This window comes from Idiotropiscis lumnitzeri, chromosome 9 (genome assembly GCF_059441095.1).
Source record: "Idiotropiscis lumnitzeri isolate Australia: NSW breed Sydney's pygmy pipehorse chromosome 9, RoL_Ilum_1.0, whole genome shotgun sequence".
NCBI lineage: Eukaryota > Metazoa > Chordata > Actinopteri > Syngnathiformes > Syngnathidae > Idiotropiscis > Idiotropiscis lumnitzeri.
The window spans coordinates 492,471-505,165 of NC_142399.1; the positions used below are offsets into that span (position 1 = coordinate 492,471).

Below are 12,695 nucleotides of genomic sequence, written 5' to 3' on the forward strand. Positions count from 1 at the left end.
TTTTCTACAAGTGGTGCAGGTGTCATTGCAGCATAAACGAGAAAGATGCATGTAATTGGATATCCTCCAATCAGAAACGGTCCATTTCCAAATTGGGGTCCAAAAGTCCGATACTTGGAAACCTGCCGATGTCAATGAAGTGTAAATGTGCAGATCTCACGCTCTTTTTTTTTTTTTAAGCTGTCCATGTGTGCTTGGCAGGAAGTTTCACGAGTTCTGTCACTTTGAACGCAGCCAAATTGTTTGTGTCACTTGAACATAAATGTAAATATACACGTTAAAAAAAGATTTTGAAAACATAATTTAACACGTCGTCATGCAGTGGAAATCCAGCCCGAGGCTTTGTCTCAATTGTCAATGTGTTATTATTATTATTTTTATTATTATTTTTTTTTTTACGCTTAAACGTCAACTAAGACAATCAATCCTCCGCGTGTTTCAATTCAACAGTCCCATATATTTTGAAGTGTCGCACTCATGAAAGCTGCTGCTCTTGGCACATGGCCGGGAGGAGCTTGTCCACCAGGAAAGTCTTTTTTCAAACCATTTAGTGTTCGTTCCTAATCTGATCCGTGTGTCGTCACTTCATCGTCTGTAAATATTGCTGATTGGATTGTAACGATAACAGGAAAACGGTCATTGACAACTTTTCATGATTTGGAATCTAATCTAATTCTGTTCACTCAAATATTGATAATTAAGTGAATGTGTGATCAACAAAAGATGCGTGCAAAGCGATGACTCGTGTTAAAGTCAAGACAAATGGAAATATTCGGGAACTGAACACCAAGAGCGAGCAATAAGGAGAGCGAGCGGGATTATTTCTATGAGTGCAGTTGATCGCTCATTTTTAAAAAAAAAAAAATTTGTAATCTGGCCTTCACGTTAACCGTCCGCCGGCACAGGTGGCACTCCTTCCTGATCACGCAATTCGATCCGATTTTGTTTTCCGTTCCTAAAGACACACAAAGTCAATTTGATCAAAAGATGGTTTGAAAAGCAGCAGCTCATTTCCACTTTGGTGCTTATTAAATTCTTTTGGCTTTGAGAGTCACGACTGACAAGGAACTACATTTGCTTCGCTGTTGCCAGAATCTATCGTGCAATATTTCTTCTCGAGGCAAGACTGACTGATTTTCACGAGCTGCCGCGTGTCGCGAGAGCATTGTCTGACGTGGCAGGATGAAATACTGAAAAGGTGCAATTACAAATGCCCGTTTTCGCGAGTCAAACAAGCATATTCAAGTTATTTATTGTGATGTGCGTACGACTGATGGCCTGATTTATTTTTTTTCCCTTCAAATCATCGCAATTGATTTTCTTACGAACATGATTCAAACGAGGTTACTCCAAATTTTTTTGTTGGCAGGCTTTAGTTTCCATGTCAGTCTCAGGTGTTTTTTTTTTTTTTGATCACCTCATGCCAGCTCCCATTTTTCTGTTTAATCGCCTGCAGATTGTTTTCCACGTCATTGGTGACGGGCCCAAGGCTTTTGCGGGTACTTTAGCTTTTCGCATGCCGTGCGTAACCGGCTTACAGTATCAACGTGATCCACTAACTCTCGTGACATCGACTGTTCAATTGAGCCAAGTAGTTAACCCTTAATTGGACCGGTACATTAAAAGATAGAATCGAGCCTCAGGAGAAAGCGACCAAAGCAACGAAACACAGCGACCAGCTGCTGAGTTTTTAGTTATATTATTAAAGAACAAAAATGTCAACTGTTGGAACCACTTCTTTGGTTGGCAATGTCACCTGATGCAAAAATCGCAAAACCTCCTAAAATAAATGAGCCCAGTTTCCTTTAACTAAATGAAATGGTTTTGTTTGCCGAGATCAAAATATTTGAAACTATTCATGTACTTTGTAATGATTTTATCTGTCTCTTATTTGTCTGTTTGCCTATTTGGATGTAATTATCAACGAACAGCTTCTTCACTCTCACGTCGTGAATTGAAGACTTTCAATTGATAAGCGTGAGCATTTCACCATCGCAAATTGGGCTGCACGATATTGGAAAAGCATGCGATGGCCAATGTGGGTGTTGAATTTCGCGATGTCGATGTGATTGCGATATTTACCATGGAACTAAAGAAACAATCCTTTTATTATCTAATGAAATCATTTTTTTTAACACCTTGCGGGAAGGGAAAAAAATATTGTACCGTGGTGACCCCCAAGGGAGAGACATTCGTCGGGAATGGTGTCTCGAAGGCAGGGCACAGTTTTAAAACACGGAGAAGTGCGAGTATATGCTGTAAAGCCGAACCTGCTTGGTGTCACACCTGGAGCTGACGAGGGCGTGAACTGGGCCGCGGAAACGTCCACGGCGTCGCGTAAACCTCATGTTGGATTTTGATCGCCGTAATTAGTTGGCAGTCGTAGCATCATCGAGTCAAGTCACAGACGCGGTTTGTTTCCAGCCGAGACATGACAGAGCAGCTACGGCTAACGTGGCGTTGCAAATGCATTCTTTTATTTTGGGTGATGCATATTTCAATGGATTTTTGACAAAGTTGAGGGTGAGAGGCGCTGCGCCCGTGATGTCTTGATGCATTTCATCAACCTGCGAACACATTGCTTTTATTTTTCTAAGCTGGTTGTTTTACTCGTCGATTGGCTTAGACTCGCCGTCGCTTGAAATGTATTTGAAAATTTCAGTGTCTGCTGTCTTCAGAATTCAGGTCGGCTAAATAATGAAGTAGCAAAGCACAAATCAAAGCTTTGCCTAATAACAACGGTCAGGAGTAAGTGTGGTGATATTCACCACACGCTTCCTGAGCCAATTTTCAACGAATGTTTTTTTTTTTTTTTTTTTACCAGCCAAATGTGCCCAACGTGCCATTTATTTATATCTCAGGGCTCGTTTACTTGTTGGTTGCTTTTGTGACTGCTGGAAGAGCTCACAATTCTCGAGCAATCAAACCATTGGCTCATCATGATCGTACACTGACGTGTAAGTAGTCAAATGAATTCCACTTCAAGAAATGATTCTCATATGGGGGAAGGAAAATCAATATTTAAAAAGTGGCAAAGAGCGTTTTGCATTTGCGTTCAAAGGTTTAGAGGGTCAAATTAAATTTTCAGATTTTCCACTGCAAAAAATGCTTCACTTTTTGCGACGAGTGTATGTTAGTAATTGAAGTGGGTTTCTTTTTTGGGAACACAATCTAACCCGATTGCAGCCACTCGGCACAAAATGAGAAAATGAAAGTGAAACATGCTCACTCCGATTTGTTTACAGTCCTTATATTTGTTTTAAATGTACTCTTGATCAGAATCAGAAATGCCTTTATTGTCATTGTACTCAAGTGTGCGACGAGATTCGAGAGCTCCCCTCTCCAGTGCAATACAACAAGAATGACTCGTCAGTTAAAAAGCCAAAATGAGCAATTTATACCAAAGAAAGGTTTCATCGAGCATAAACATTTCGAAGAGCCTTGACATGGTTTGTTGCAAATTGGACGCGCTTCATTGTTCCATCTGAGCATGCAGCTTCGAAATGTGACAAGTTGTCGCGAGCTGTATCAACCGAGACAACAACTTGTTGCCGGACAACCTGCAGCAGAAAAAATCGGACGATAGGGAAGAAAATCTCAGTGCGTCTCATCCCGCTTATATTTTTCTTAATCAAACACTTTCAGCGGGATTAAGAATTGATGTAGCGGCTATCTCACCACGTGCGTGATTATTTTTGCCGACAGTTGTGCACGTCACTTGTGATTAATGGCAAAGTTTGGCTTCTCACTAACTTGCCACCAAAAATGGATCAGCTTCACCTCTTTGTCATTGTCACCATATTCAAATTTGGAATCGGTGCTACCTTGTTATTCACACTCAAACAATAGCAGGGAAAAACTCTCCAATCTATCAGCCGATGACACGATATGGGTCATCTTAATGAAAATGTGTGCATATATTCCCACTCGATAAATGGGCTGAAAATGACGTCATCGGCCCCAATTTCCGATTATCTTCATTTGATCAGGACAAGCCTAATTGGCTTTGGCCTAAATAATTCAATTTAAATAATCAGAGTGCATAGATCAAAAAATATACATCAAGTACGGTCCTAATATGCTAAGAATTGTGGAACATGAATTGTGCCGCACTCAAATCGTTTAGCCATCTCCCGCCTGTTTTTGATTTCGCCCTACTCCAAGCATACCTGAATCAAATAATCAGGATCCTTCCAGATTTCTACCGAGCTTTTGCTTTTCGCCATCCCCGACTATTTTTAGCTGCGGGTTTTGGGTCATTAACTTGTTGCCAAATGCACCGCATGCGACCGAGACCAAATCCGCACATCTTTCTTCAAGATATGTCTTCTTGAGGTTTCATTGTACCATGCAAACAATTTTGTCCACTCTTGCGTTTTTATGATTTGCTTTCGACAGTGGCGTCCTCCCTGGTTGTCGCTCATGAAATCCATTTTGGCTGTAACAATGACAAAGGGTGTGATTTGACGCCTTGACCTTGATTGTTGTTTTATGAAGCCGCCGCGCCACATCATTGGTTTTCTTCTTGGGGCACAAAAAGGTTGGCTCCCGTCCTGTCGACTTTCCATGTCTGACCAACGTGTGCAACTTTAGTCGCATCACAGGAACAAAAAAAGCGTCTCGTCGACTTTACCTTTAACACGCTTGTCTCCAATTTTTCTTTGCAATTCCCGCGTCTAGCTTCGATGCTCCACATCACGTCGCCAAACAACACTGTGGCTATTTATCGGCCTTGAAATAGGCAGGCTGACTTCTTACAAGTCTGACGACACGTGTGATGCCAATTAGACGGCACACCTTTATTTAACGTGTTGCTAGGGCCAAATTAATTCCAATCTTTTCGAGGACTGACGTCAGTTCTGTTTGACGATGAAGCAACCTTTCCTAGTTGTACACTGTAGCAAATCGCATCATTTCACCAGTAATGGTTAGGCCAGAAAAAAAAGAGGAGACCTCTGTGCAAGAAGCACAGGTTTAGAAAACTCCTGTTGGATCCATCCAATGTTGCGTTTGTTTACCGTGACAGCTGCAGGCAGGAAGTAACAACGGACCGCAAGTGTCAAAGTCTGTCCTGCAGGGGTGAGTGTTGGGTTCTCCAGCACCAGCATGCTTGACGACTTAGCCTTCCTCGTCTTTTTCGCCGCGTCAGTCGAGTCTCGAGGGCATCCCAGGACAGAGCGAACGCTCGTTGCCCGTCGGTTCTGTTTTGTGCCGAGCAGGTACGGCACGGCACGCCACTGAAGAAGGCCGCAGTGACCTCAGAGTTGGAATAGTTCTTCAGTTCTTTCTTAGTTTGTTTTTCCCAACTAATTCTGTTGCATCAAATTCTGCTTTTCATTGGTTAATTTGAATATATTTTACTTTTGTAAAATAACCTGCTTGCGCGGCGGCCTCACATGTTGTTGCGGCAACTTTGGCTTAAATGCGGCGGTGCGTACTGAAAACATGAAAGGCCCACCTGATCCAAACATTTAGCATTTTCTCTTTTGGAGGAGCGCCGCGGTAACGGGGCTTCGGTTCGCCAATGACCCTTTCAGACAAAGGTACGGAATGGAATCTCTTTGCGAACTGATCGGTTCCTTTCTGAGTTCAGTTGAGCTCAGCGGCGAGCATGAGTAACCGGCCCACAAATCGAGAGGGGGCGCTGCGCGGGCGTCTCGGGCTTGCCACACAGCGGCTACTATGACCCACCAAAATATGTCTTGATGTGAAAATGCGTCTACGTTACATGCAACAGTTGTTTCCTAATTTTCTGCTACGGCTCGCCAGCTTCCAATAAAATGAAACCATATCGAGCCGGACCGCATAAAGCAAATCGGGCAGGCGCACTAAAGTGATTTGCATTCCTGGACAGTCAGCTCAAGAATACAACAGTGACATCCTGGCTGCCAGGATGGCCGAGTGGTCTAAGGCGCCGCGTTCCGGACCCAGTCTCCCCAGGAGGCCTGGGTTCGAATCTCGAATTTCCCCATTGTGGGACTAATAAAGGGAATATTATTATTATTATTATTAAGATCTGCGGCTTTCTCGGCGCCATGCTTATTTTCCACAATGGCAACAAGGAATTAGAAATATTAAAAGCTCTCAGGGCGATTGGGGACGTCCATGCCCCTCGATCAGCCCTCATCCAAACGGAACAGTCTCGGAGCGATGGCTGAATGCTCGTGGCTTGCTTTTACGACGAGCGTCTCAAAGCCGTCACGTAGTGTGGCCTTTTTCTCGCTCCCTCGGTGGCTTCTTTTCGAATATTTCCGCGGATGAATCTCCGAGCTGGGTTTGCTTTTGTGTTGCCGCCCTTGACTAAGCCACGTTTATGCGTGCCCTCCTACCTGAGCTTTAAGAATGCACCTGCCACTAAACAGAATTTTCAAAAGTGTGTCTTTAATTCACATTTCTTCTGTGTTGCGTCAGACTCCGGAGGAGCCCCCTTACTTGACAGTCGGGACTGACGTGAGTGCCAAGTACCGAGGGGCTTTCTGCGAGGCCAAGATAAAGACGGCCAAGCGTCTGGTCAAGGCCAAGGTAAGCCCTCTTTTCGATGTTTTGTCTCTCCTTGCTGGATCAAATTGTTTGTTTTCCTGTTGGCCAAACGAGGAGTGAGTTAAAGCTATTGTGCGGAATGTCGACAAAGGTTTTGCTCGCGGTGTTCATTTAGTTTGGATCGAGTTGGAACAAAGTCTCAGACAAATGCAAGATCAAGTCGGGCCCACCAGGTAGCCATGACGGCGTTGGGCCTCGGTTTTCCTCGCACGGCTCCGATGTTGTTCTCTCATTGGCTTCATGCTTTGCTGATGAATGCTTTGCAGGAGACGCACTCTTCTGTATCATTCCCCCAGTAGGGCCGAGCATCTGCTTAATATAACAGAGGAGGGGCTGCTCACTTGTCTGTCCTACAATCAAGGCAGAAAGGTTTCTAGTACTGGGCAGCAACCAGTAACGGGCCAACTCAGACCAGATTTGGGTCCACACGTTCAAGTTCGTGGGAGTACAGATCTCGGGCGACCTCTCGTGGACACGCAACACCACAGCAGTGGTAAAGAAGGTCCATCAGCGTCTGCACTTCCTGATGGTCCTCAGGGAATTCAACGCGGACAAGAAGCTGCTGCCGGCCTTCTACCACTCGTCCATGGAGAGCCAGCCGCCGTACCGCGTCTCCACCTGGTACGGCGGCTGCACTGAGGCGGACCGAGTGAGGCTCCAGAGGACGGTCAAAATGGCGCGGAGGATTATCGGCTGCCCTCTCCCCTCCCTGTCGGACATGGACACCGCCCGGTGCCTCAGCAGAGCTCTCAATAGACGATACTCACACGAACTCACACTCGTTTGACCTGTTGCCCTCTGGCAGGCGCTACAGGTGCATCAAATCAAAGACTAATCGACTGAAAAAAGAGCCATCTCCATTCTGAACTCTCACACACACGACCACCCTTACCTTGCAGAACGGCGAGGTAATGTGTTTTTATTTATCCAATTTCATATTATTTTCTATCTCATTGTCTATTCTTTTATTTATCAAATTTCTATATTTGATTAAATTATTGTTGTATTGCACTGGAGAGGGGAGCTCTCTTATCTCGTTGTACATTGTGCAATGACAAAGGGATTTCTGATTGTGATTCTGATTCTCTGAGATCCAGTCCCAACTCGTTTGCTGTGTGTGTGTGTGTGTGTGTCCGCCATGTTCTATTTCTGCACACAAACGCGATGAACTAGTGACGGAACTTTCACTATTGATGGAACCTGCAGCATTGGAATACTACCAGTGAGTTTTTGGGCTGGACTTCACATTTTCAACAACGTTGAGTAGGCTGCAATTTTGGTTTCATTCAAGTTAGTATGTGAATTTTAATGGAATTGAATTCTTTCTGCACACATTTGGTATTGCACTTTTTTCCCCCCCATCGGTTCAAACGTGGAGCTAAATATTGGGATTTGTGTTTCTGACCCTCTGTAAAAACAGGACAAGTTTAAATTGGGTGTTCATGTTTGATCAAGGAAATGCGTTCCAATGCCTCTTTACGGACACCTGGATGCTTGCGGTCACAACACGGTTGCGCAAAGTGAAACCAATTTAGTGCGAGGATCTGCACGTTAATTGACCGAGTGCAGGTTTGCTTTTGATTGCACCGAAAGGCAACATGTGATCATGCATCTGAATGCGCCACGCTAATGACTTGCAACGTTGCTCATCAAGCGCTGTCTGCTTGTTGAACAAGTGGACGCTTGCAGCATCTGCATCTCACAAAGTCCTTTGAGTGATTGGTGTAACATTTATTTTGAGGATGCTCCTCCTGCACTTGAGGACTTGTATCAAGTCAATTATCCCCACACTGATGTGATGTGAAATGATAAGTAGACGACACACACTGAGCAAGGGCAGACTCTGCAGCACCGGGCCTCATTTACGACGCTACGTTTTGCACCGTTACATGTCGACATGCCACAAAATAGGAACGTTTATATTAACCTCATGCGCGTTTCATAAACATTCTGTTTTCGGGACTTGGCTGTGAATTTTAATGAAACCATCCAATGAGTGACATTGCTCTCAAAAATCTAAACTTTTGAGATTGATTGAAAAGTCATCTGATTTTTCATATGAATTTGCTGAATTTTCATTCATCTTGAAAGAATGAAACTTTTTTTTTAAAAATTTTTATAAAGGGGCTAATACCGTAGCAGCTCTTGCATTGGAATTGGTTCATAGAAACTAGAAGTAATAAATTGGATTTAAAAAAAAAAAATGGAATGCGTGATGTTTTAAATGTGTCTTATTGTCGATGTAATCGAGATGAAAGGTTGTGTATGACTGTCTTTTGATGTAAAAATGCACATTGTAAAAGATGCAACAATTAGGCCGATATACTTAGTGGGCTAAGTATTATAAATAAAATACTTCATTATTATTAAAGTATAAAAAGTTTGTGTGTTTCTTCTTAGTTCTCATTTGTAATTGCATTTCACAAAGTAGTTGACGACACGACGGAAAGCAGAGACGAAACATTCGTGGCGTCGCATGAAGCACTTCACTGAATATTGAGTGCTTGCGCGGCCGCACAGACCCGGGCTGTAAAAAGTCTTTGTGTTGAGCCTTTTTGGGATGGACTGAAAACAAAAAGAGACCAAGATGCATCGTTTGAAAATCTTTTCCACAATTAACAAGATCAAGCGGTTTGGAGAGAGAGGAAGTAAAAGAAGCTCCGATAATGTGGTTGCACAAGTGTGCACATCCTCTTGGAATTGGGGATGTGGCTGTGTTCGCAAATAAGCAAACTTGGGCTCCCTTTTTTTTTTTTTTAAGCGCATCTGTTCAGCCCTAACTCAAGTTCAGATGTTCTGGTAGGCTGTTTTTGACGTCTTGGAGCACATGCAAGCCAAGCTTTGCTGAGAACTTCCCAACATCACGGGGGGCCATCTCATTTTTCAAAGGTATCAGTCCAGGGTGGAGTACTAAAAGAAATGAAAAATCATCATCAGGTACAGAAAATAAATGCCAGCATTTAACAGCTGAAACAACGCCTTCATTTTGCATCATTTTATCGCGTCTGATTTATTATTATTTATTCATTTTACAGTCATCATTGTCGGGCACCTGATGGCCTTCCGGGTGCTCAAAGGACTTCCTGTATTCCACGAGCAGGAATGTGATTGTCTCCATATCTGATGAAAGCGCCACCGGAAGCTTTTCATTGCTTTCTCTTGCTTCTTATTGCTTGACTTTCATTTGCTGTCTGGATACCCAAAGATGGACTTTTGCCCTCGTCGTTACACTTGAAGCGTTCTGGGGATATTGTGAATTTCATAACTGCATTCTTGTTTGACAATTGCGACTCGATTCCAAAGTCATCGTGTGGGCACATTTTCATGCACCAGTAATCAATGTCGTGAGTGAAGAATTTCTTTTTTGGGGCTGGTTTCCTTTTTGTAACGTGGCTTCTACAAACTAGTTTGCAGCGAGTGTGCGAATCGTTTTTTAGCCAATTAGTGCCTGAGAAAGTGAGCTTGACAATTTGTTGTCACTAGTTTAGTGTCACAGAAAAAAAAAGTCAATAGCTAATTACGAGGTTTCACCGGCAATGGGAATAAAAATGAATCGAAGCCAAGCAAAATGTCTAACCGGTGACTTTGACTTCAAAGTTGACATCAATCATATGAATGAAGAATAATTCCGAGCAAGTTACTGTATGGATTTTGATTTAGTGATGACAAAAATTACAAACAAATCTGAGAGTCGATGGTCCAAGATTTGTCTTCTTTCCGGTCATGTCTGGAACTTGTGTTGCACTTGCAGCTCCGACAATTGAGATATTTATCCAAGTCCTATCTGATATTTATCAGGTCCTTTTGATTCGATATGATTTGCAGTCCGTTCATCCGGGCCGCTTTGACATTTTCACAGTTTGCGCTTTTTGGTCGCAGTCTTGCCAGATGCGCGATCACGTGATCATGTCTTGTGGCTCGCTTGGCAGAGGCTGAAGATTCCATGACAGCCGTGTCCATGTGGGGGGTTGGCTCCAATGTGCGTGCGTGCGCGTCGGCTCCGACATTCAGAGCCAAACTCTGCAACGGTTGACGTCCACGGGAAGGGGTCCGCTATGGCACAACATTCTCCATCAAATGACAATCGACGTCAAAGCGTCATGATTTGTCGTCATCGTGGTTGTTGCATCATGTTGAGATTGAAAGGATGTTGTTCAGAATTGAGTCGCCCTTCATTTTGCTGACACTCTTCTTCTCTTTCTCCTCAGGTGACCTTAAAATCAGATCTCTCCACCGCCGAGGTCCACGATGAAAGCATCCAAGGACCTCTAAAGGTGACATGACTTAGAGGAAGCAGCACGCTTGCTTTATTATTTGTATGGATTTTTTCCGTTCAAATGACACGGCAGCCTTCACATGTTGAATCGTCTCCGTGACGAAAGCAAATTTCATTTCCTGAAATGGCAGTCATTGTGGCTCTCATAATAGCTTGACAATACTTTGAAAGACATGCTGACATTTCCCATCAAACCGCCCAAAGGTTTGTTGGCTCAATAAGCCGACACGCACGAATGTTTCTGTCTTGCAGGTGGGTGCGATCGTCGAAGTGAAGAACCAAGATGGAGTTTACCAGGAGGCCACAATCAATAAGCTGACCGACGCGAGTATTTACACCGTTGGTGAGCCGTCGTCATGAAAGCTCGTCGGAGTAGAACAGCGAGTTCTGATCATCTTTCAGTTGCGGCTTTACTTAAAACTCTCGTGCGAGAAGAAATCATTAAAAAAAAAAAAAAATTCACTCATAGATGTTTTGTTGGTGTGTGTGTGTATTGAATTGACCTGCCATGTATAAAATGTGTGTTTTTCATCCGCACAGTGTTTGATGATGGCGATGAGAAAACCTTAAGGCGTTCCTCCCTCTGCCTAAAAGGCGCCCGTCACTTTGCCGAGAGTGAGGCAAGTCTTGCGCTTTTTGTCAAAACATCAACCATCGTAAGACATGAACCTTCTCTTTCATATCTTGTCAAATGGTAAAGGTTTATTTTTTCCTCTCGAGTTCCTTTCATTCCGCTTTTTGACCACGCGGCACAAATGAAATGTTTCCGTCCAGTCGTCTGCTGTCGCTGCGATGTCGGGTGATATCGCAGCAAACAAAAAGACGACGCTGCGTCATCCGTGTGAGCGAACGTGATGCGCCTTCCAGCGCAACTGCTTTGGGAACGCGTGCCCCCGTTTTTATGCGCTCAATTATATTTGAACTGTGAGCGCGGTCAAATATTTGAATCTGAGTCTGGCGCCTGTTGGTACTGTTTGGGTCGGCCTTCCGTTTCCTTGGCGCCATGTCGCCTTTTCATCTCTTTATTCATGGTCTCCTCAGTTTTGGACGGTCCTGAGAGGAGAACTTGAAATAAATTGCGCACGCTCAGTACTCACCTTAGCTGGAGTCTTTTTCGTTTTGCTTTATATTTTGTCTTAATGATTGAAACGACTATTTAGTGTCGTTTCCATCTCGCTGTCCACAAGGACCAAAATCACATCACCATCCCCTACCGGCACGTTCTTTCTTCCTGTTGACCTTTGACTTGAGAAACTGAGATGTTGACATCACGTCCACTGGCCGCGACGTTACTTTGTAGACAATATCCATTTGGGACGCTTGTGGTGATCTAACGGCATCATGTAGTTTGCGCTCAAGTCAGCAACAACCGTGTTGGAGTCCAACCAACATGTGAGTGTCCTGACTGTCTCTTTTTTTGTCACCTCTGCAGACGCTTGACAGACTCCCTCTCACAAATCCCGAGCACTTCGGCACTCCCGTCATCGGTAAAAAGGGTCATCGGGGCCGACGATCCAACCCAATGTGAGTGTTGTCCTTTCCTCCTTTTCCGTCACGTAAGCGTCACTCATTCAAACTGAGCGAGGTCTTCCGTGCCGATGGAAATGACCGGCGCTATTCCCTGCCGAACCAGACGCATTTTAGGTCTCGTGATGGCAAAGACTCGCCCTCGTTTCCATTTCTTTCTAAAAAAAAAAAAAAAAAAGCTCCTGAGGCCGACAGCAGGAAAACCCCACTCACCTTTTGGGCGGGTGCGTTACGTTCTGATACGTTGGCGCCAGACGGCCGTTTTCATGCGGGAATTGAAACCGCTTCGGGCTTTTGGCAACGGACATGACGGCGATTATAAAGAGGACACGCAGCACCGCTAATGGCGTTG

The 12,695-nt window shown here is 44.1% G+C and overlaps 1 protein-coding gene across 3 annotated transcripts in view; it reads left to right on the plus strand.

Annotated features, from left to right (window-relative positions):
* arid4b (AT-rich interaction domain 4B) overlaps positions 1 to 12,695 on the plus strand; it is a 34,533-nt gene that overhangs the window by 7,275 nt on the left and 14,563 nt on the right. For all 3 annotated transcript variants that reach the window (XM_088304518.1, XM_088304519.1, XM_088304520.1), the window contains exons 3-7: positions 6,412 to 6,522; positions 10,749 to 10,814; positions 11,069 to 11,159; positions 11,357 to 11,436; positions 12,249 to 12,340. In XM_088304518.1, the coding sequence (XP_088160644.1) occupies positions 6,412 to 6,522; positions 10,749 to 10,814; positions 11,069 to 11,159; positions 11,357 to 11,436; positions 12,249 to 12,340 (440 nt within the window). The remainder of the gene's footprint in view (positions 1 to 6,411; positions 6,523 to 10,748; positions 10,815 to 11,068; positions 11,160 to 11,356; positions 11,437 to 12,248; positions 12,341 to 12,695) is intronic.